This window comes from Coregonus lavaretus, assembly GCF_964263955.1.
Source record: "Coregonus lavaretus genome assembly, chromosome: 12".
Taxonomy (NCBI): Eukaryota; Metazoa; Chordata; class Actinopteri; order Salmoniformes; family Salmonidae; genus Coregonus; species Coregonus lavaretus.
In genome coordinates, this window is record NC_139999.1 from 31,703,922 (window position 1) to 31,730,112 (window position 26,191).

The 26,191-nt window shown below is 42.1% G+C and overlaps 1 protein-coding gene across 1 annotated transcript in view; it reads left to right on the forward strand.

The window, feature by feature from the left end:
• The first annotated feature begins 11,684 nt into the window (after positions 1-11,684).
• fgd5b (FYVE, RhoGEF and PH domain containing 5b) overlaps positions 11,685-26,191 on the forward strand; it is a 69,582-nt gene continuing 55,075 nt past the window's right edge. The window contains exons 1-2 of the mRNA XM_084173350.1: positions 11,685-11,904; positions 20,858-23,624. Of these exons, the coding sequence (XP_084029476.1) occupies positions 11,850-11,904; positions 20,858-23,624 (2,822 nt within the window). The 5' untranslated portion in view covers positions 11,685-11,849. The remainder of the gene's footprint in view (positions 11,905-20,857; positions 23,625-26,191) is intronic.

Genomic DNA, 26,191 nt, shown 5'->3' on the forward strand with positions numbered 1-26,191 from the left:
CCATATCTTAGAGAAGACTACAGGGCATAGGGGAGTGTTATCAACTAATGCCACGTTTTCAGATAAGCTGAAGGGTATCCTTGCTGACATTGGACATGCCCCACATCATGAGATGATAAGCAGGTGGACAATGGGGACTGATATCTCACTGAGAAAAGGAGAGATAAAGAAAGAGAGGGTGAATGCAAATCGATGCAGGGTATAAACCAGACCTTTTCAGAGAATGCCCCCTGGGAACAGTCAGGCAGGCAGGAGGGCAGTGAGTCAACATAGTGCAAAAATGTATGCACTCACTACTGTATGTCACTCTGGATAAGAGCATCTGCTAAATGACTAAAATGTAAATGTCAATGTAAGCATGTACACATGCCTACACATGCCCTGCCAATCACACACATTGATCTGTCACACGCTTACATAAACAGTCATGGCACCATAAAACACAAACACACGGCCAGCGGCGATCAGCCTTCGACAGAGGAGAAGAATAAAAAAGCATTTTATCACTACAGATAAGACTTGCTTTATTATAATAGTGTAAGTGTTGTCACAAAAGTTTCTGTAAATGTTAATTTCAGTCGTGTCCCACTGGGCACAAACTGGTTGAATCAATGTTGTTTCAACGTAATTTGTCAATGTATTGTGACGTGGAAAATATATTGGATTTGAAATAAGTAATCAACTGTTGTTTTGAGGGTGAAATTTCAAGCACAGGATTATGTCATCATGGTAACCAAATGTCAACATAGACAAACATTGTATAAAATATGTAGACATTTTACCTTTAAAACAACGTCAGCTCTTCAACATTATATTCACTATCAGAAAAAAATACTATAGGTTGGGCAGCACCTCCTACTGGAAAATGTATCTATCTACAGCTATACCCTTTGGTCTTCCACCCAGGGTTTTGTCATTGACTATTACCAATGTGCTATTGTGAGAATGATTTTTGAAAGACCTCCACTTCTCCAACTAAATAGATTCACTGTTGCTATCGAAGTCATTCCCAAGGGTCGGTTAAACAGAGCAAATTAAATGTGACCATACTTTATCACTCATATATCATAAATGATGCTATTTAGGCCTAAATAGCATTTTCAAGTCATCAACAGCTATTGTTTCAATTCAACCCAGAATTCAACAAAAAATAGACAATACAATAGGCCTAGGGTTTCAAGCACTAGTTGATTTAAAATGTAATTATATTTAGTGATAGACTAAGTCAGTGGCACAGATTGAACTATCCAAGCAGAAGATACATCTCCTTCACATGTTGATAAAAATAAATAAATAAATTCAGCAAGCCATGACACCCACCATCTCAGATTATTTGGAATTTTTTTCTGTAGTTAGAAACAGATAAGATTGGCATTCCTGAAACATTATTTTGTTGACATTTTATTTGATCTCTGAGAAATTAAGCAAATTGATTGCACCCAAATTGGCCATCTTAATTTAAATAATGCAAGTGACTTCTATGACTGATTTATCTAAACAGGGGGGGAAAACATCACCAGATTCACAGGGAATACATTACATAGTATGGAGAAGCAATACTCCAAGCCACAGCTTCATGCTACTTGTCAAACATAGAGAACTAGGACTGTATACTGGTTGTTAGGGTTGGATTGGCATGGGGCGTGGGGGGGTCCGTGGGTGGTTTTTGACAATTATTTTTACTCATTGGTAGAAAGAAGTTTGGTCCAAATTGGATGTTGGGTACTTTATTTATTGAATATTATCTGAATCCTATAAATTAAAATGGCCAAATTGGGTGCAATCAATTAGCTTAATTTCAAATGATATATTAAATTATATATAAATAATGTTTCAGGAATGTTAATCGTATCTGTTACTAATAATAGAAACAATTTCAGAACAATCTGAGATGGTGGGTGTCGAAAACCTATTTCTTATGCTTTTTGAGGTGAAACGACCCACAAGATAAGCATATATATTTATTCTTATGTAGTCATATAAAGCGTCCATGTCCAAGATAGCATGCATAGGTCGTCACAGGTCTGTGGAGATTTTCACAATTGATGTAATAACCTGCAAATAATCTCGAATGGCATTGATCACTTGCACCATGTAATCTAAACTGCAATCCAGGTCATTTGGTTCCGCTATTAGATGAAGCACAGTGATAAAACATTAATCTGTTGTATAAATAAACACAATATCTGACATTGTATTCTCATTTGAACTTTGCTGTGCTTTTAAATATTTTTGAAAGCCCAGTGATAGACATTTGGGTGACAACTAAACCAAAAATCAGACATTGTTTTTCCATTGGAATTTTGTTGCACTTTTAGATGGTTGAAGGCATAATGATAACACATTGGAAATTCAACTAACTTTTGGCTGTCTTTTTGAGTGGGTGAATATAGGTTGCAATATCATTGATCAACGTCTCAACCAAATATTACCCAATTATCCACGTTCAAATGGCGTGGTGTGCCCAGTACAGCCTGCAGGTCCTCTAATAGCTGGTTCAGCAGGCGGTCCAGACCTTAAGGTTCTCTCCCTCCGTCACCGCACAGAGAGTCATAATGAGTTAGCAAGCGCAACACAGGCAAATTCTGCCACTACAGCACAGAGAGTCATAATGAGTTAGCAAGCGCAACACAGGCTAATTCTGCCACTACCGCTGTGACTCTCCAGTATTGAGGCTGCCACTCCTGCTGTGTTAGTGTAAAGCCAACTAGCTCTCACAGTCTCACGTCAGAATTAGACGTTCATCCATGTTTCTCAAATGTCAAATTTTTAAATTGTTCCAAACGTCAAATTTAAAAGTGTTTAAGGTTAAGTTTAGGCATTAAGGTCCAACTTTTTATGGTTAGGGTTAAGTTTAGGCATTAACTCCGAAATCTTAAGGTTAGGTATTAACTCCAAATGGTTAAGGTAAAAATCTCAAAAAAAACTTTATATCGCTGGATTCGAACATGCAACTTTTGGCACCAGAGGCAGATGGATTCGGAGATGCAACCTTCGGCACCAGAGGTAGATGCTTACGCCCATCCGCCATCCCGTCCACAACACCCTAGCAAAACTGAAACCTACTTGAAGGTAACATCGCTCACTGTTGCCCCTAGTGGCCAGTTTCCACGTCATCTGCCGACGTCCTCAGACATGGATGGACGTCAAATACTGACTTGTATCACGGGTGAACTGGCTGTGTAAAGCAGCCTAAAAGCAGCATATGGAATACAGGCTGGCTGACACCAGTGGGGCTGATGGCAGACCTGCAGCTGTGTCTCCCCAGTACATCCCAGTAGCAGATGGATCAGAGAGCGAAGAGAAAAGGGGCCCTGTGGATTCATGTAGTAAATAATGCCTTCACAGTTTGATAAATATTTCCTAGTGTTTTATTTCTCCTCACTGGTTCTGTTGTTCCCTCTGTGTGGTGAGGAGGAGCAGGCTTCCCAGGCCAAGGCACTAGCCTAGGACCTTCAGTTCTTATACTGTGGCTTTGTATGTCATTTAGCCCTCTTAACCCTTTGTTGCTCATAAATGAGATCCTGACCTCGTGTCTGATACAGTAAGGATGATTCCAAGAGTAAAAACTGGTTTCAATTGAACCCCTAAGTTCCTGGAAATCTTTCCAAAAGAGAGCAGTTAAGGTATTTAAACGGAGATGTATCAAAATGCAGAGAGAGCGTTTGTATACATGTGTGTTCAGCTGAAATGGGAATTCAACAGGCTGTTTGTCTCTCAGGCGGTGTATCTGTCGTCCTTCGCGGCCTGTTCCTCACTCTGGCAGATAAAGACATTAGCAGAGTGCTGAGCGCTGTGGGCACTGTACGCACGCTCGTAATGGACTCGTAAATTCTGCTGATGTAAAATAAAAAAGGAAAAGAGAAAGAGAGGAGGGGTGGAGGGAAGAAGAAAACCTGCAGCGCTCTCTCTCTCTCTCGCTCTCTCTCTCGCTCGCTCTCTCTCTCGCTCTCTCTTTCTCTCGTTCTCTCTCGCTCTCTCTCTCGTTCTCTCTCTCGCTCTCTCTCTCGCTCTCTCTCTCTCTCGCTCTCTCTCTCGCTCTCGCTCTCGCTCTTGCTCTCTTGCTCTCTCTCGCTCTCTGCCAGCTGGTGTTTCTGGAAAGGCTAAGACCACGGTTGTATCTTCTCCTAATTAGCTCATGATGTGTCCAAACACAGAGGCCAAGACAAGGAGACATGAGCTGTGTTGAGATGACATGAGGGATTTGATGTTGCAACAACGTTAAAGTGTGATTAAAGAAAGTTATAGTATAAGGTTTTGGGCTCTCTGATGCCATAGAATGTGGCACCCTGAACACAGCAGCAACACTTCTGGGCTACTCTGGAGGATCTATTTTCCTTTTCACACTATAGGGCCGACCGAAACCAAACTGTGCTGGCTTGGATATTTTCTTTTTAAACAATTGTCCTTTTCAGCACGGTTCCAGCAGATATGGTGGCTGCGTAACCAGGCCAGCTCAATACAGCTTGGTTTGGCTCAGCTCGGCTCAGTAGTGTGAAAAGCCCTTAAGAGGAATAGTGATAGATGAATGTTCCTTTGCACCAATGACATGAATCAAATGACTGTGAGTTTGTGTTTAATGTAGGTTTAGTGCTACAAATAAAAGTAGAGTGTAGACTAATGGTGATATCCACTGAGTATACAAAACAGTAAGAACACCTACTCTTTATGACATAGACTTACAAGGTGAATCCAGGTGAAAGCTATGATCCCTTATTGATGTCACTTGTTAAATCCACTTCAATCAGTGTAGATGAAGGGGAGGAGACAGGTTAAATAATGATTTTTAAGCAACTCAATATTAGGAAAGTGTTCCTAATGTTTGGTATACTCAGTGTAGATGCCAGACAGTGGCACACGCTCATGTTGCTCCCCTCTCAGGCAGATGGATGGGAGCCCAGATATTGATCTGCTCTTTATTCCCAGCCTGCATGGCTTTATTAAGGCATTCAAACACGGTTTTCCCATGGAGAATCCCAAATGAGGTGCAGATAAGGAGGATCCGGGACTAACACTTCATGGCAGTGGTGATATGGCTCCTGCAGGCCCCAAACCAATATTGATTGTGAAGTCTGGAAGCAGTTTTACTATGGCTTGCATCTCAATGTGTCTTTCAGGAGGAGATTAATGTTGCCTCTAAGAAACAAACAACCAAATATAATGATAATGAACAGTTGCACCAACACTGACTAGGAATCCCGGCTGCTCTTCTCTCTCTATCTCCCTTTTATTGCCAAAACAACCTGAATGTCACTGACAGAACCAACCGAAAACAGTTTAAACATTTGATGGCAGGAAGTTGACATGGAAATAGTATTTTCCTTATACGAGGTTGGGTGCCATTCATGGTGAAGTAAAGTAGATAATTAATGGAAAACAGAAGATAATCTGCCAATGTACTGAGTTCTCCTCCGCTTGGCACAGAGGGCATCTCTGATTCAATTAACCCAGGAAGCACACTAGCTGACCCATACCACAATTTATCTCAATTTCTCCAGGCTTACCAATGTAGCCCACTGTCATGGCATTCTACGACTCTGGTGAGCATGGCAACGGGGTTATCTCATTCAGTGATGGAAGCCTATGAATGCATTTAAAAGTCAGTTTGATTATCTTGTCTCTATGGGAAAACAGTAGGTCTATAGGCTCCCGGTGGAACTAACCCCATGGTGTCCTCCGTTGGAGATAAAGAATTTGTATTAATTACGCTGTCAGAGGTAGAGAACTTACTCCATGAATATGCCAGGATCAATCCCACCTGTCCACTGCTTTTGGCTGCTCTTCTGTACTTAATGGCTGGGCTCTATAGTCCTTATTGAGCTGCTGGGATTCTGCTTATTGCCTGGATTGGACATCCATCACTTCAGCGTGATAACTGTCTAGCGCACTTCTCGGCCTCTCCGCATCCCACACACACACACGCACACATGTATGCACGCACGCATACACACACACAAGTACACGCACACACATTTGATAAAGGGTTAGCTCGGGTTAATCCACTGCGGTTTTATTGTCCGCTGCTCACAACAACATGGTCATTATGCTTATGCATTATACAATCATGTTCAAGTCAGAGGCCATATTGTGTAAATGAAGAGTTGTCACTTAAATCAATTGTGATTAATTAGTTAAAAGTGATGTCCCTTGTGAAGATCATACTAAAGGCCAGGTTATGACCCTAGTCACAAGATCCAGGGCCTTGTGTTCTAAAGCAGAACCTTTACCATAGTTTCACCTGCAAATTGAATTAGTATTTTAACCAGGGATAATTGTTGTTTGTGTTGATAGTTGATGGTGCCTGTGAAGGCTCATCACTCAGCCAAGCACCACAGGCCAAGTACAACACTTATGAGATGACAGGTCCAGTACTGCCCCATACCAAGGACAAGCAACTATGGTCTATGATCTTTCTCTTTCTTTCCACCCCCCCTCCCCCACACACACAAACACAATTTGACCTTTCTTAGTCCATTGTTTATTGTTCAGGGGTTGAAATTGCATGCACACCATGCTGTTTTGTGGTTGCTATTTTTCCTGATGCTATTTTGCTTGCTTTCCATGATTTAGTGCAGGAATGTTTTAAATCAGCTTTTCAAATAACATTCATTAGCAAAATCGAAGAACGCTCCTGACAGATGTGTATGTTTTCACCATAACCATAATTTACGAGGGTAGGCATTGTTAATAGGTCAGTAAATGATTGTCTCTGTAAGGTTTCTTGTTTCTTTAACAAAGGCCCTTCAAATCAAGTGTCATTCTTATCTGTGACATAGATTATTTAATCCTGATACCTTGTTTCCTGTGTGTCAGGGGGTCCACTGTGATTCAATAAAGTTTTATTTATTAAAAACTATTCTGAGGCAGCTGTTTTTCTCACCAGTAATCATAACATTCTTTGAAAAACATATTTGCTGAAAAATCCAGAAAGAAAGAGAGGAAAGAGAGTAAGGGAATGTCCCGTGGTCATTGTACGAAGGTCAGGAAAGTCTTACAGAAGAACAAAAACAACAACCCAGCTGTGTTTTCTTCCTTAGTTAGCCGTGATGTGAGGTGAAATTATATTTAGCCCACCATGACACAACAAAAGGTTCAGTCAGCACCCCTTTACTCTCCCCATTGTAGAGCTGACAGGACAAACATCCATGCTACCATTGCTATTCCCACTGTAAAGCTGACAGGACAGACATCCATGCTACCATTGCTATTCCCACTGTAAAGCTGTCAGGACACACATCTATGCTACACTCAGCATAGCTGTGCCAGCCAAGAGCACAGTTCTAGTAGAACAAACATGTTTTCATTCAGTTTGTGTGGGTGTCTGTATTTATGTGTGAGCATGAGTGTTTGCTTACATTGTTACATAAATATTTTCTGTCTTTTTCAATACTGCGAAAGTGTGACTGTATTTTATGGTTAGTGTGGCCCGGTGGGAAAATATTTGAATAGACTCCCAGGCTCACACAATAGATATGATGACAGATAAAAGGGTATTTACAGGAAAACACTTCAACCCCTTGACACACTTTAGTCCCCTCCTGCAAAACAGTTACTGTTGAATCACGGCTGATGTAACCCACATCAGCTACTTGTCAGAGGGGTTTTAACAGAAGTAGTGGATGTGTTAACACTGTAAATGATGACTTGTTATTGTCTTACCTTTATAGCCAGCACTTCTTCGTGACACTTCAAATATTTAGAAATTAAACTGTAATATCATAGACTGAGGAACCCAATACATTACTGCTCAGGCCATAACTATCACACGTACAAAGCTGTTGGTGCAGAAGGAAATAAAAATATGTTTACAAGTTTGGAATCTGTACCCTCCCTCAATCCTTGCCTAATTTTTCTGATAGACCTGAAAACAGTCACAGGAAAGAGTTAATCAAGAGGGAGTTCTTTTTTTAAGACACATTGTTATTGTTTTCTCTCAGAGCAGGAGAAAGAAGAGGTAGACACCCTCTCCCTCTTCCCCCGATATGGCCTGATGCCCCCAGCAGGCCTCCCCAGCCACAAACCCAGCAGAAGTCTCTACCCACCAAGACTTCTATACCAGACTTTCAAGTGCTACAACAACAAGTTCAGGTTTGGCAGTAGTGTCTTAAGCCCAGTCCTGGGAATTGTACACTGATGCTGACAACTAACATTGTCATTATAACCTAGATGTTTGTAGTTTTTTTGCAGTTGTGCTTAATACTGAGATTTTGGACAGCTATCTTGGTTAAACCAGTCCACTACACTACAACCTAATTGTAAACACCACCATTTGGTATATAGTCTTTTGAAGCTATGATAATTTATTGAAATTAGACAAATGAAGAGGATGAAATAATTTATAGACCTATGTTAAATGAAAATGTCTTATGTTTCATGATATATAAATGCATTTACAAATGTTTTAGCTTAAATTTGTTACATAAACAAAAAAACATATTTGTACTCAGTATAATAAAATAAAATGTATGCACTCACTAACTGTAAGTCGCTCTGGATAAGAGCGTCTGCTAAATGACTAAAATGTAAATGTAAATGCAGACAGGAGACAGATAGCCAATGGAGTGTAGTGCTGAGGGAGACACACACACACACACAGCAGAGGGATTCCCCCACTTTATCATATATGTCAGCTCTGGAATGCTTCAGTATCAGACCATTGTGCATAGTATGATAAAGCCAAGCCAGAACACCGCGTTGCGTGCTTATGTGCCTCTTCGATGCATGGCCTGAAATCCAACTGTGTGAAGGAGTGATTTTGCTGGCTCTTGGTTGGACTGTGCTCTCATTGTTTTTGAGTGGCTCTAAATAACACCTGTTCCTACAAGAGGGTGATTATTGTAAAATCATCCCACGTGATTGTTCTATAAGGCTGGTTCACTGTAAGTCTTTCCTGCTCCTAAAGAGAACAACTCAAAACCATCCACGTAATGTTAAAATCCCCTGGTAACATATTGTGGACAAATAAATGCTATTTGGTGAGGTCAGTAGGTCCCGTCCATTTCTACCAGGAGAACAATTCTTTGTAATAAAGGGCAGTTTTATTGATGGGTTCATGAGCCGTCCTCCCCTCTCTCTCTTCTTCTCCCCCTCTCTGTCTCTCTCTCACACACACTTTTCCTTACTCTCTCTGGTTCTAAATGCTGATTTGCAGGTGGACCTAATCACTGCATGTGGTGTAGCAGCCAGAGTGAATGGGTCCGTCCATTAATCACTCTGCTCCTCCCACCCCATCATGCTGCTCCGTAACACCACAGCTGGCTGCACATAGCACACCCCAACAACCTGCTCTGTAACAGCACAGGTGTTCCACAACACTGGCCTCAGATTAGTTTGTGGAGCTGGCATGTTGACCAGAATACCTCACATCCGTCCTGTGTGAGGTTTGTGCTCCAGCCCTGAGATCAGCAGCATCGGCTTTAGTGGCTTGTTATCCCTCTTTCAGATCCGTTTCTCTTCAGGAGGCGGGGATGGCTGTGTGTGTCTGTCTGTCTGTGTGTGTTTTTGTATTTGTGTGTAGAGGAAACCCCCCCATCTCAGAGCCCAAAACATGTTTTCATGCTCCACATCTGCAGCCCCTTGTTTATCAGGAGAGCCGTCATTATTCTCTAACGACACAGAGCAGGGCTGCTCTCTGAGCCCACCTCCCTGCCCTTCATTGACTCAATATGAAAACATACTTATTTGACCAACAAAAGGGGTCAAAGGTTACAACACTTAATGTTGTTCAATGAGCAGAACAATCTGTGCTGCTAGTAACACTATACTTAGCCTCAGTTGGGGGACTCTGTGTGTTTGGGTGGGTGGGTGTGTGTTTGTGTGTGCGCTCATGCTCTCGCAAGTCCATGTGTCACACTCTTTACCCCTGAGAGATACAGAGTGAGGTAAAGTCAGTTCAGTACACATGGATCATAATAGTTGCCATTAAAATAGATTATATATTTATGATAATGCTGAATGTGGTTTAAAGGTACTGTATATCAATTTGTACCACAATAGGAAATAGACAGCTCTCCTAAACACATTATTTCATTGTTGTAATGGAAAATAAATTATTTTGGGTGTATCCTATCATCAGGTGACTACTTTAGGAGACAAAATATGTTACCTCATAATGTTTTTGAGTTTCAACAATACAATGGGTTAAAATGTGGCAGTTTTGTCCATCAGTTGCTAAGGAAGTGGAGCCTTGTTGTGCAGGAAACAGGGAGTGCAATTTCCTGTTATGCAGAAATGTTTTAAGGGACTGCTGTCCTCCAATCAGACTTCAGATGTATGGGCAGGAAACCATGTCCAAATGGCAGCAGTCTCTGGGATCCCACACATTCTGTTTTTAGCTGGATGTCTCTGTGCTGCCAGGATTCAGGAAATACTTGATAATTGTAAGTTAGCTTACAGTCACACTAGTCTGGCTAACACATAACTTGAAGTCCTCCTGACTTCAGAGTCTGGAAATACTATTTTGATGTTGTCTGCACGATGCGCCGATAATGAAGGGATGTGCTTTTTTACTGATTGGTTCAGATCTGTGTCTTTCTCACTCAAACACCCACATCGACAACCACACACAGCCCCCGAGCGCCGCCCACTTCCAATACAACTGTTGCATTTTCAAATCCAAATAATGTGAGGCCTTAACCCACCAGGAAATAAAAAAAAGTTTGAGAGAACCAATCAAAGCTCAGCACATTCACACACAGACACCGTGGTGAAGAAGGCACGACAGCGACTATTCAACCTCAGGATGCTGAAGAAATTCAGCCTGTCACGAGGGCCCTCACAGTGTTCTACAGGAGCACCATCGAGAGCATACTGTCGGGCTGCATCACAGCCTGGTACGGCAACTCCACCGCTGCAGACCGCAAGGTGCTACAGAGGGTGGTACACTCAGCCCAACGCACCATTGGGTGCACACTGCCTGCCCTCCAGGACAACTACAACAACAGGTGTCACAGGAAGGCCAAGAAGATCATCAGGGACCCCAGCCACCCAAGCCATGCCCTGTTCTCCTCGCTTCAATCACTCAGATGCGGGCAGTATAGGAGCATCATGGCAAAAACCGTAAGAATGGCCAATAGCTTCTAACCCCAGACCATCAGGCTGCTGAATAGCCCCCCCCCCCCCCCCCCCCCAAAAAAAAGAAACGTCCCTTTGGAATGACTTTGATAGCAACAGTGAATCTATTTAGTTTTTAAGTGGAGAACTCTCAAAAATGATTCTCATGATATCACATTGGTAATATCGTAGCTAAGCAGGGCTGGGCTTGGTTAAAACCCTGGATGGGAGACCAAAGGGTAGCTGCAGATAGATCAGTTCTCCAGTAGGAGGTGCTGCCCAACTTTTTTTCTTTATTTTCTGAACGTGGATATACTGTTGAAGAGTTGATGTTGTTTTAAAGGTACAAATTCAACATAATTTATACAAGGTTTGTTAATTTGGTTACCATGATAAAATGTCACCCTCAAAACAACAGTTTCCATTTAAATCCAATGTATTTTCCACGTAGATTCCATGTCACAATACGTTGACAAATTACGTTGAAACAACGTTGATTCAACCAGTTTGTGCCCTTTGGGTTCCTCCTCAGGAAACACCAGGGAGCACTTCCTGCGCTCAGCTCCCAACTCCAAACCCTCCTGCATCTGTTCAGACGCGCCTCTTACCACATACAATGTGCGCGCCACCAGTCGAGGACCGCTACAGCTGGAAAGTAACTTGACGCAATAAAAATGACATACAACTAAGGTTATTGTTTTACCTTTCTGGTCTTTGGTTAGGTTTGCCTTTCTGTGTCTCGGAATACGTGTGGTCTGGAATATATCCTACAGGATGTTGCTTTCTCACAAGGGTTGATGAATGATAAACTGTTCGGATGTTCGCTCGGATGGTTCCCGAAAATGAATACAGGTATGAGAGCACTTTGATTTGGACAAATGTAGCCTACTAATCAAATAGGCCCTAGGTCTGGACAACGTTTGGTCATTTTATAATAAAACGCTGCATCGTCTGAGTTGTTTTATCCCTACAAAAAAAGGGACTGTAAGAATGTGTCTTGCCCATAACAAAACGGGAAAGGGACTCTGTGTGAAGGGAGGGGGACAGACTTGTGCTGCCTACAATTTGTGAAAGTTGACAAGTCCTGGGATCATAATGCCACAGACGGTGATAGCCTATAGGCGTGGGTGGCTAGCAAATAGAGGGCAAATTGTTGTTTAGATATAGAATTCGTATTGCAATTCCAATCATATTATTTCAATAATTGAAATCCCAAGTGTGAGAACTGTCACTAGGTCTTTAGTCTATATCTGAGACTGAACAACTACAATGCAGTAGTAAGGCTATCTGTGATGTAGTGTTAAGGGAAAAGGACTGTTGGTGGTCTAACAATATGTCTAATATATGTAGGATAATAGATTTATCTAATATCTAAACATATGAGTGATCATGAATTTATAGACACCAGATATTATTTTGATAATGTGCATTATGGATTTATGACAAGGTTGTCAATGGCATTGTTCTGTTGTAATTATGGGGACATTATACAAGGAGTAAGCCTGTATGATGCTTGTCACATTGCTGCTTTATTGAGAATCTGACTGGTTCTTCAAGGTACAGCCAGGGGTGCTGTTTTCCTCAGGGTATGTTGAGGAGATCATATCACAGGAGGCTGGTGGCACCTTAATTGGGGAGGACATGGTTTCCATGTGTTTGATGCCATTCCATTTCGCCGTTCCAGCTATTATTATGAGCTGTCCTCCCCTCAGCAGCCTCCACTGGATCATATAGCCTAGTTTCCCAAATGTAATGTCCTTATGTAATGTCCTTGTGTGTCCTGTTTGACCAGTTGTGCTGTCATGTTTTATTTTGTCTTTAGTATTTTTTGTCCCTTGATACTCACAAAAACAGCCTATGAGAGGGGCAGTGAATCGCAGATAGTGACTTGGGGAAATCCTTTAGTAAATCCTTTAGTGTTGTAACTTGTGTCCTTCTAAGCAAAGTGTCCATAGTTAATACTCTTCCCAGGTGCAGTGGTCCAGCAGGTAGGGGACATAATGATGCATTTTATGATAAAATGATCAAACTTGGTACACTAATTCTAGATACTTTAAAGAGACAATCCGCAGTTGAAACGATAACACAGGGTCCTCTCTGCCCCTGTTTCGGTAAAAAGCTGAGGGATGGGGCTGGAGAAATGTGACCACTCTCAAATTCATAGACTGAGCTATGGATGAAAGGACTGATCATCCATGAGATCAAAATTACAGTTTTAACCATGTTTGAGCCTATCCAGTGTTTGTTTACATTTACTTTGTTTACAAACATTGGAGTAAAACAAGCATATATTTTGGGTTCTTATGGGGTACGACTGTTGAACTAAGCTCATGAGGCATTTATAAGTTATATTCTTCAAAAATGTATGTAGCAACTGCAGATTTACCCTTTAAGTAAGGAACATTTGAAAGATTGGAGGCAGTCTGGGAAGCGAAATTTACATTCGTAGGATAGCTGGAGGCAAATAATTAATATTCATGAGTTACGCTGGGTGATTGGTTGAGACTTCTTGGGTGTGTAACGTCACACAGATGCGCTGTAGAGCCGTCTGTAGATTTCTCGCAGGCATGAGCAGTAAGAACCGAACGACTTGGGAAACCTACCTTCAGCTTAATTAATTGGGAAATAAATGAAGCCTCACCAATCTATTTAAGTTTCACTGTCGGATCATTTATAAGACGAGTCCACTAATTCTTATTTTTACCTTTCCACAAACTGTCTGTTGCTTGATATGAGCATGTTATCCCAAATGTAGCAAAGAATAGGAAATCCACGATTAGTTGGATAGTAATTGCTACTGCCTGGCCAGTGAGCTATCTAGCTACATTTCAGTAATTTAACTACCCTAAATGTGGTGGTCAGTGGATAAACTAACTATGACTTGAACATATTTGTCTGAAAACGAACTAGCCAATTATTGTTTCCCATGGTGTTATCATGTCTAACCAGTTGACTATTGTAGCCCGTGTGCCCATGAGCTCCTGAGTCTAGCTAGCGTCGTTGTTTTGTGTCCACGATAAGCTAACTGTTAGCTAGCTAGTTGGCTACTGCATGGCCAGTGTGAGCCAGCATGCTACCTAGCTAGCTACATTTCAGTCAGTAGCTATCCTTCTAAATGTGGTGGTCACTGGATAAACTAGCTATAAGTTGAACATATTTGGCTGAAAACGAACTAGTAGCCAGTTATTATTGCCCATGGTGGAATCATATCTGCAGCTGGCTCCTGAAGCCTATGATGACTATGTGTCCATGAGCTCCGGTTTTGTCTAAAAGGGATACAGCTTTTGTCAAAATTGACTTTTCGTAGCAGGTTTAGGAGAACTTACGTAGCTGGTTAGGAGAATTAACATGGTAGGATAATTAGGTTAAGGTTAGGAAAAAGGTACGAGTTAGTAAAAAAGCACCAAATAAACAACACCTTTTGACGTCAATTTGACAAAAGCTGTATCCCATCTAGACATGACCATGAGCTCCCGAGTCTAGACGTAGTCTAGCTAATGTTAGCTAGCTAGCTAGCGTCACTAGCTGAACTGTTTCATAAGAAAACGGCTGAGGTGACTCAGATCCTGTAGCTAGCTAGCAAGCCCTCCTTTGCGACAATATTATTGGCGTGCGGGAATATTAGATATGTATTTTCGTTTTAAGATAACTGTCATTAAAGTTGTTGGTTACTACTGGTTTTTATTCGAGGCGAGATAAATTGTCCGCAATGTCTTATGTTTTGGTAAGGGCTCAGAGTGATGTCACGCACCCAAGATGGCTCAGCCAATCACCTGGCAGATGGAGGTGTGGTATATGGCCAATATACCATGGGTAAGGGCTGTTCTTATGCACAACGCAATGTGGAGGGCCTGGATATAGCCCTTAGCCGTGGTATATTGGCCATATACCACAAACCCCTGAGGTGCCTTATTGATATTATAAACTGGTTACCAACGTAATTAGACCAGTGAATAGTATTTTTTAAAATCATACCCATGATATACGGTCTGATATACCACGGCTTTCAGCCAATCAGCATTCAGGGCTCGAACCACCCGGTTAATAATTAAGTAATAAGGCCTGAGGGGGTGTGGTATATGGCCAATATACCATGGCTAAGGGCTGTTCTTTAAGCACGACACAACACGGAGTGCCTGGATACAGCCCTTAGCCGTGGTATATTGGCCATATACCACAAACCCCCGTAATTAGAGCAGTAAAAATAAATGTTTTGTCATACTCGTGGTATACGGTCTGATATACCATGGATGTCAGCCATTCAGCATTCAGGGCTTGAACCACCCAGTTTATAATATGATATAAAACACAGGTAAATGTTGAACTGGAATCCAAAAATGCGCAGAAAAGTTACTGACGAGATCCATTGGCCGACATGTTTTTACTGGGCCTGGGCCAATTTTCACCTGCCCCCTTTAAGGGACGGGCCAATTTTCAGCTGCCCCTTTAAGGGGCGGACCATTACTGTAATAACGGTAGGACTCGCACATCTGTCTGTGAGAGATGAGATTCTCCGACATGCCTCTTCGCTAGCAGTTGAGCAAGCTCAAACTAACATTGAAAAACAACCTAGCGTGTGAACAAAACGATGTCAATAGTCAAGAAACACGAGGACAAAGTTACACTTTAGTAGACTTTCGGGTAAATTCAACCAACTTCTATGTCTGAGCGCTTCTAAAAAGGAATCTTGCAGCACTTCAATTACAGTCCACACAGCCCCCCAGGCACTGTTGCTGCTCGAGGTGGGATAGCTATATACGATTCGTAGTTATTTGTGTGATGATAAGCTACCAGCAATGAAACAAAACGGCAGAAATACTTTGAAAATAGCAGCATTTTTTTTTCAGTTCGCCCACATCTATTTTTAGCCGCATATGCGAGCAAAATGGTCGCACCGTAGAGCCCTACTATAGTGCCATCGCCGATTTTGTCCATTACCCCCTGCATGGGGCCATATTGGACACAATTCACATGGGTTTTTTATCAAAATGCATACTACCGTGCTCCGAGCACACAAATTGGAGCACGGTAGGGTGCATATTGAGAAATACCCAATGCCTTATCTCCATAAATAATGGTTACATAAATACAGCCCAATGATGGCTTAAAATGTTTCAGGGGGTCTGGAAAACACAATAAAATAGCCAAAATATGCCATATATACGTATCCTTTAAAATGTTAGTAGAAAAGTGGTGAAAACGCATGACAAATTACTGTTTTTTGTAAATGTTTTCATGGCTAGTTCCAATAGTTAGCATGTAAACACTAAGACTTTAAATGGGTTTTCCCTGAAGGCTACTGATTGCAATGATATAATATTCTGTTTTGTGTCAATTTAAAAAAATGTGACAGGAAACCTGCCCTGTACACATCACTTTAGGTAAAATCCCATTGGAAGCATTATGCCCAGCAGAGAGACAGGTAACCCATTTTAACAAAATGCTTTTATGATGAGACCTTTCAGCCTTTACACAAAGTACAAGTTTAAATAAAAGATGTCTAGCTATAGCGCCATTCACAGGAGGTTGGTGGCACCTTAATTGGGGAGGACAGGCTTGTGGTATTGACTGTAGCAGAATGAGTGGAATAGTTCAAATACATCAAACACATGGTTTCCTGTGCCAGCAGGAAAGGCAGTCAGTTGTGGCAGTCTATAGGTCTTATCCTCTGGTATTATGGTAGGCTTTTCATTCGGCCTACTATAGTTGACCTGTTTGTTGAGCTGCCACAAAGACCTCAACTTCCAGTGGGTTGCAGGGACAAGGGTTGTTCTGGTGTGGACCTCTTCTGGTAGGAGGGCTGCATTGCTTCTCGTTGCTCCTGGAGGATGGCCTTCCTGTCCCGATGGACACCACGGGCCTCATGTTTCTCCCGCTCATGGAATGGCTCTGCAACAGTCTTCTCCTGGTTATTCAGTGTTCCTCACCCTGGCTTGTCCTTTGTTGGCACCATCTTGGTTTTTGGTTTAGAGAAAAAAAGTCCTTTAACCTCTACTCAGTTCCCTCTACTGGCCATCCCACCGTTGCCGCCATATGTAAGGGATGAACAAGGAGTCAACGAGAGACAACTGTGTAGGGGTGAAAATATTAGGGGGTTTATTTTCCCAAACTTCAAGTTGTTTACAAAGTAAGAGAAATCAAAAACCATAGTGCATAAAAAAAGAGTACTTAAAGGTCTGTAAAATATAAACATAAAACTGTTCTAACGCCTCAAACAAAGCTAAATGTATAACTGAGGTCTACATAGCAGAACAGGCGCAACTCCCAAGGTTAACTGAAGCCATAAGGTCAGCACACAGAATATAAAGTGAATGGCCAGTTCCATATGTCTGAGGCAGGTAGGCTACAAAGACACACGTACATTATTAAGGATCTATTCCTAACATTTTTAGCATATACATTATTTTAAGCATAAAATCTGATCATTAACATGATTAGCTGTAAATATATCAATGTTAAATAGAAAATTAGAGTATATTTTAAACTGGGGAAATCCTTTTTCCCTATGCTAGATGCAGGTGGTATCACCCGACACACCCTTCCATGTCAGGATAATAGAACGTGCCAATTAGCAGCACGCCTCTAAATAACACACCTGGCCACCAAGCTGCAGACAAGGCACCAGAAAAGGGCTGAAATGGTCAAACATAGAAAACAAATGGTTGATAACGTTGCAAATATAAATCTATGAGAATGCACTCAACTTAGAATTAAATTAAAACAATTAAAAAATGCAACAATTCAATAAAGGTGTGTCTTTGATATTTGAAATTTAAAAAAACGTGTTGGGTCATTATTTGATTTGACACTAAATATTTGGTGCAAATTAAACTTAAAGTGCAAAGGCTAGGGATATTTAGCTCTGCGGCTACATTTGGCCCACACAGTTTCCATGTGTTTGATGCCATTCCATTCGCTCCGTTCCAGACATTATAATCAGCCTCCTGTGCCATTGCAGATTTAACCTATTATACTCTAAAGGACCAATTTAAAAAAATTACCGGCAACCAGCTACATTGGTTCTAATTGGACAGGATTCACATTGCCATATTGCCATTAATAACTGGTACATATAGCCCAAGGATGTCTTAAAATGTTTTAAGTGGTGAGGAGAACACAATAGAATAACCCAACTATGCCATATACGGTATATCTGTCCTTTAAACTTTATGCTAAAATGTGGTAGAAATTTGCCCTCAAATACTGTTATGTAATTTGAATTGGCCATAACTTTATTAGTAAGTGTTATGTTAAGCCTAATGATGGCTTAAAATGTTCCAGGTAGTGTGGAAAATACAATCAAATGGATCATGTACATTACCAGTCAAAGTGTGGACACACCTACTCATTGAATGAGTAGGTGTGTCCAAACTTTTGACTCATTGAATGAGTAGGTGTGTCCAAACTTTTGACTGGTACTGTACATGATCCATTTGATTGTATTTTCCACACTACCTGGAACATTTTTTAAAGATGTCTTTGAAAATAGGACCAAAATTGTGCCCAATATACTGTCCAAATCACAGATTGTTGTTGATATTTTGATCCCTTGATTTAGAGGATAACATTTCAGCACGCTCCTAATGATCTCAAAATATTGTGTGATATCTTTGGATTAGAATGATATATAAAGTGTACTAAAACAGTGCTTGCATAATAAGTCATCGTAGCCTTAGTATTGCGTCCCATACATCCCATTCAAAATGGTAGTGTTCTATTGGAATGGCTTCAAGTCCATGGTTCCATTTTCAACATCCTAAGTACAAGGAATTAAGTACAAGGTTTCTTGTCACATTTCTTGAAATGGACAAAATACAGAATGTCATATTATATATCATTGTAATCAGTAGACTTTAGGGAACCCCCATTTGACAGTTTTAAGTGTTTAAATGTAAAATACTGAAAATGAGGATGAAAGTATGTTCAAGAATCAGTCATTTGGGTAGCTTTTTGGGCACTTTCTCGCCACCTTTCTACAAAATCTTTAAAGAATATATTTACAGTACCAGTCAAAAGTTTGGACACACCTACTCATTCAAGGGTTTTTCTTTATTTTTTACTATTTTTTACATTGTAGAATAATAGTGAAGACATCAAAACTATGAAATAACACATATGGAATCATGTAGTAACCAAAAAAGTGTTAAACAAATCAAAATATATTTTATATTTGAGATTCTTCAAATAGCCACCCTTTACCTTGATGACAGCTTTGCATACTTCCGTTTCCCCTGAAAAATGGATGTGGGGACCCTGCTCAGGCGTCTTTTTACACCTGCTATGTTAGGTTAGTCTGCCTCCCGCTTAGCCAATGTTTGCAATGATGATGAAAAAATAACATGAAATTGCTAATTCTGACTGCATGTCTGTGTTTTGCGTGTGTTTGATATGCTGCCTAGATTGCTGCATGTAATTCACAGATTGGTTTTTTCACCAATGCAAAAAGTTACATGCCGCTATCTAGGCAGCATATCAAAAACAAGCAAAACACAGACACACAGTCTAATTAGCGATTTAATATTATTTTTTCATCATCATTGCAAACATTGTACGAACATGTTGATAATGTATTTTGTGTACAATGTAAACAGCTGCATGTAACTCCCCTCCTGAAAAAATAACATGAAATTGTGCTCATGCTTAATAGCCTACTGAGGCATGGAATGCAATAGTTGGAACATGTCGACCAAGTCCTTTGTGTACAACATGTTGTTTGACAAAGGAGTTATTCGCTGATCAAGGAGGGGGGAGTGGCAGCGGAGCACTGAGCAGCAGCTACGTAGGCAGCAGAGTGGGCAGGAGCTATGTTTGAAAAAAATCCTGCACATGCGCAGAAATCTCTGTATCTTTAGCCACGGTAAATCAGGTTTCCAGAAAGTCCAGAACAGCAGCCACTCCGTTTCTTTCAACAGGAAATCCGAATGGCAGCCATTTTATTAAAATAGCCGCCCTGGTTGACTGACAGGCTTCCCAGACTTCCTCTAATCTTCAAAACATTCCTTAAGGTATCTAGTATTAGTGTACCAAGTTTGACAATTTTATCATAAAATGCACGATCTTGGGAATATTTGGTTCTTATCTGCTGGACTGCCCAATCTGTTTGAAGGCTTGGCTATCACAGCACATAGATAGCTGGAAACAACTTATAATATGCTTTTCACAGTGGAATTAGGAATATGAGGTATGACGAATAGATAGCCTTAAAGATAGCCTACAGCGTTTCAATCTCTTCTGACTCTGGGCAATTCCATGGTAACGGAATTACATGGAGACTCAGATTTTTCCCTTTAAGATGGATACCAAACAAAAACCATTGATTTCAAAGTTTAACAAACCATACAACTCTATGCACAAGGACTTATTTTTTTTGGACCATTTCCACAAAAAGTTTGACAAAAACACATTTACAAGAACTGTGCAGATACAATGTTTGATAACAGAACAAAACTGAGAGAGATTTTACCGTAATTCTGTTACCAAACATTGCATCTGCCCAGTTTTTCCAGTAAAAATAAATACATTCTGTGTAAATTCTTCTAAATAGTCATTGCGCATTGAGTTGTATGGTTTGTTAAACTTTGTAATCAATGTTTTTTGTTTGGTATACATTTTAAAGTCTCAGCGTAATTCCGTTACCGTGGAATTGCTCCTCTATATGCGTTGTTTCTTGAACACCGAGTTAATTGTTTTGTGTGCAGACCGCTACCCTCACCATTTTCTCCCTCTGTACGTTTGGAATAATCCGTTATCTCCTTAGGCTATATCTAGTAGTAGCTCATGATGATCTCTTTTGTTTTGTTTTCAGATTTTAAGAAGCCCCCTCTTGCTCCTAAACCAAAGCTTGTGAGTCACCTCACCTTCAAGCTGCCTTCCCCTCTCATGTCCCGGCCCTGCTCCTCAGCCAGGGGCCCCAAACCTCCCATCGCCCCCAAACCCAAAGTACCACATGGCCCTGAGGAGGGCGACTCCTCCCTGCTCTCCAACAACGCCCAGGAGGGGTACACCAACGGGGATCTGCTCTCCTCAGACGAGGACCTGGACCAGGAGAATGAGCCAGAGGACTCTCTGAGTGGAGGGAAGGGGCTAGAGGAGGAGGAACCAGTGGAACCTCAGTATGACTCATACTCTCTCAGTTCAGTGGTCAACAAACCTGAGAATGGGTATGAAGAGCAGAGGGAACAGGAGGAGGAGAGGATGCAGGAGAAAGAGGAGGACTGGAGGTTAACTGACAGTGTTCAAACAGAGGAGGTGGATTCTCTGGACACACTGGGGGTCAGTGATGCTGGATTCACAATTGACTCAGTGGACGCGGTGGAGATAATCGACATGTACATCACTGATGACATTGACGCCGAGGGCTGCTACGCAGGCGAGGCTCTGGCCGACACAGATGGCCTCTCCATCATCAGCATTGAGGAGGAGGAGGCAGCATGCTACCTCTGTGAAACTGGGCCTGGGAAGGAGAATGAGGAGGAAGAGCACCAAATACAGGAAGAAGAAGCAGAAGAAGAAGCAGCCGATACCACAGCAGATGCAGTAACAGAATCTCTCTCTGAGGAACCCATAGATCTCCTCGTCAAAGACAACATAGAGGAGGACCTTGTTACCCAAGAGCCTTCATCGTTCAAGGAGGAGGATGAGGGGGAAGTAGAGGAATCCTCACCTTACCCTGGTAGTCCTCCCAATGTCCTACAGGAGGACTTTGGATATGATGTCATTGGTCCCTCAGAGGAGAGAGCAGAAAGGTATCAACCATATTCCATAATTGATGAAGAGCCCATGACTATTCAGTACAGTATGGAAGAGGGTGAGTGCCAACATAGCCAACATAAAGCTAAACAACTTTTCAACACAGAGGAGGAAGCAGTTGACCCTAGCCTGGAACCCTACTACATCTCAACTGAGGACATCGTGGATCCAGAGCAGAGGCCCGCAGAGGACAAATGTCACGGATCGGCAGGGAGTGAGAGCACACCGGAGGAATCTTCACTGGTCACAACAGAGACCATGGAACCCAGTGAGTACGCAGCCATAGGTGACGATGACTCGCTGTGTGAGGACATGGGGCAGATTGAGTGTGTCTCTTCTGAGGACTACGTCGAGATAGGAGATGACGATGATGATGACGATGATGACGACAGCGAGAACATGACAGGTTCATGTCAGAGAAGGACGCCTGGAGTCCAGATGGTGGAGGCTTTCTTGAACCACAGTAAAAACCAGCCCCGCTTCAGGCTGGTGTCTATCTCAGTGCCAGCGGACACAGACACCTCCCAGGCCTCATCGTTCTCTGACAGCAAGCTACTCTCCCCAGATGACTCTGATGTGTTCAGGGACGAGGTGGACCTAGAGGGCCACATTATTCCCTACCTGGATGAGACCACCGACACAGAAGACAACCTTAGTGATGAGCATGTCTACGAAGAGGCAGGCCTGGACTCAGAGGGGGAGAATTTCCTGCCTTTTGACAGGAAGTCCATTGTGACCAGGTCCCGGTCGCTGTCAGGGAAAGTGCCTGGTTACGTGCCTGATACGGTTCATGAGGAGGCGGGCTCAGAGTTCCACCTTCAGAACTACTGCAAGGTGGAATTGGACCGGAGCGGACCCGCGCTGAACAGCAGCCCCATGTTAAATTCAACCCGGGCCAAGAGCTCATCCAAACCACATCGCTTTCTCCTGTACCCCCGCTCCTTCTCCATGGAGGGACGCGACCTGCCCCTGTGTGTGTACAAGGAGGGCCAGGGTTCCCCGGGGGAGAGGAGGGAAGACAGCCTCTCCCTGCCCTGTGTCATGGGCTCTTCTGGAAGCTTCTCCCAGCGAAGTCCCCTGCCCTCTAGCGGCCTGTCCACCCCTACTTCAATGGTGGACATCCCTCCTCCCTTTGAGCTGGCCTACATCACCAAGAAGCCCATCACCAAGAGCTCTCCATCCCTGTTCGTCGAGGGGGACTCCCCAGACAGGCAGAAGAAGAAGAAGTCCTCCTTCAAGCGCTTCCTGATGCTGAAGTTCAGGAGGAAGACGGAGAGCAAGCTGCTGGTGGACGTCAATGTGTCCTCCTCCAGGTCCTCCCCTGAGTCCAGCCACCACGGCCCCGCCAGGTTCCTTGATTTAGACAGGCGCAGCACAGGCAGCTCCCCGCAACTCAAGTCCCGAATGGTCAGTAAGCCCCACCGCTCTCCGGACTCCCCCTCCACCTTCCTGTTCTATAAGGATGGGAAGAGAAAAGGGGGTTCTGTGGCCTTCCTCAACCGCAGTGTGGCCCGGGTGGAGTCCTTTGAGGACCGCTCCCGCGCCCCCTACACCCCCCTCCCCCTGACCAAGCCCCGCTCCATCTCCTTTCCCAACACTGACACGTCAGACTACGAGAACATTCCTGCCCAGACCCTCTGCTCCGACTATGAGAACATCCAGATCCCCTCCCGGAGGCCTGTACGACCGGGGACCTTTGCAGAGTTCTTTGACCATACGAGTCGGGTGCTGTCCTCTGCCAATGACACTGATGGTTACGTGGATATGAGTAGCTTCCCTGGGTTTGAAAGCAAAGCTCAGTCGCCTGAGCAAGAGCCTGAAAGGTATGGGGAAATTTGAGTTGAACTATAGTTTGCACTGTTAACACACTTGTAACATTTATGTGTGTGTGTGTGCGTGTACTTTAAAAAAATGTGTAGTGTGATGTGTGTGTACTGTATGAGAGAGAACCACTGAAGTAGATAGATGCTCCCGGTTGTAATATTAGTGATCTCTGCCACCTCTTATACAGAGCATTAGTCTTTTTTATTACTGTGTCCCCGCTGTGTGTGTTTACTGCTCCCTAGGGATAGGGGATTTATAACTGTTTCTAAGGGATGGTCCCTTGTTGCCATGACCACACAGTGGTCAGTCACACACACACACACACACACACACACACACACACACTATCCCTATAATCATTATTAAGCATTATAGTCATCATATTGCACATGACCAGGGGGGCGCTGGACTGGTAGAGTGGAGACTGCTTGGAGGGAGCAGGGCCCAGATTCACAAAACCCTTCTCACGCAAAACTTAAGAAGCTTCTTAAGAAAAAAAAGAAGAAGTTTATAAGATAGTTCTTAAGTGCAATTCCTCAACAATATCTTAAGATTTAATGATTATCTTACGAACTAATCAAATATCTTCTTACGAATCTTCTTAAGATGTTTGATGCTAGGCATTTGTTTTAGCTAGCTATCTAGCATATTTCTTACTGAGATTACCGTTCTAAAACATTTTCTTGGGTTTAAAATAATCAATACTGAAACTTTCAGATGAAGTTTGTAAGTGAATTAAACATGTTAAATTGCTTTCTCTCACTGCCCTGAGTTTAAGACTAGGGTTTAGCTATCTTGGAACATTTCCAATAGCTTTATTTTCAAGAATCTAATTTCTTCTTAACTTTCTGCTTAAGGAGAAACATAAGAAATAGCGCAAGAAAATGTCCAATAACCTTTTTGAGGATTAGCAACATTGCTTAAGTTTCTTCTTAAGTCTATAGTTAAGGGAAAAAATGGCAGTTAAGAATACATTTCTTCTTAAGAAGGTTTTGTGAATCTGGGCCCAGGTCAGGTTGTGCTTACATGTCCAGTCACATAAGAGTTAGTTCATCATTGAGGAACGCACATATCAATTCATTTGGGCAGGTCATCGTTTTTCTGCTTTGGATGCCTACCTAAGGTATTATACAGACCTCCGTGGATGATTAATTTTCAAAACATTTTGGATTCATCCCTATTCCTTCCAACCAGCCAATCAGAAACAAGATTGGGAGATGCAATCTCAGTGTTCCGTGTGCTCTATGATGTGTTGCCCTCAGCAATGCAGTTTACTATTCTGGAGGTGTATGGGAGTTAAACACAAGGGTGTTTTGATACACAGGACTCTGGGAATCCTCTGAATTGGTGATGCTGTTGCATCACAAGCATCCAAATGATGTTCAGTTCACATTAACGCAGGGGTGTCAAACATACGATCCGGCCCGCAAGTGGGTCCAATCCGGCCTGCGGGTGGTTTGAGTAAAAAACTAACTCAATATACTCTAAAATGCCTAAACCCAATTCGAAACTGTGTAGAAATGATAATGGACCTACATTCATACAGTTCCTTGACTGTGTCCAGCTCGCTAATAATTACCGAAATGAAAGCTAGACAGTCAGGGAGCATAGAAAATTCCAGAAATTATGGATAGAAGAATATTCTTTGCAAATATGGCAAGGAAATATTTAAAAAATCAGTGCGGCCCTCCAGACCTTGTTGAAGACCGAATGCGGCCCCCGGGGAAAAATGTGTTTGACATCCCAGCATTAAGGTGACATATTGGTGCACAGCAATTTTTTAATCAGAATTTTAACACCCACAGTGTTCAATTGAACACTTTATTAGTGTGTATAATGTAACCCACCGAAATAGTGTTAAATTAACACTTTTCAAAGTGTTGATAAACTAACACTCCATGGGTGTTGCAAATTACGACTTAAATTAACACTTTATTAGAGCTGATGCTGTTCATAGAATTAACACCTGTGGTCTTACAGTAACTCCTTTTTTGGGTGTTGTTTTAACACTGTAGGGCAGGGATCATCGACTAGATTCAGACACGAGCCGATTGATTCTTGAGCAGATGGTCGGGGAGCCAGAACATAATTACATTTTACATTTAAGTCATTCAGCAGACGCTCTTATCCAGAGCGACTTACAGTTAGTGAGTGCATACATTTTCATTCTGATCGAACCCACAACCCTGGCGTTGCAAGCGCCATGCTCTACCAACTGAGCTACGTAATTACAAATAATTTGTGTACTGCAAATTGACCGCAAGAAGCCCAAACAGATATAATGTTTGACTAAAACATAATCATTTCAAACCTTGGTTACATTTGCATACGATCACGTCGTGTCGCTTTATTATGCGTGGGAATACTTGGGAACAGATTTCTTAAATTAAAATCACTTGGAGCTGATTTCCTGGTGTATTTTACAGTTTGTTATGTCCAACAATTGTTAATACACTGCTCAAAAAAATTAAGGGAACACTAAAATAACACATCCTAGATCTGAATGAATGAAATAATCTTATTAAATACTTTTTTCTTTACATAGTTGAATGTGCTGACAACAAAA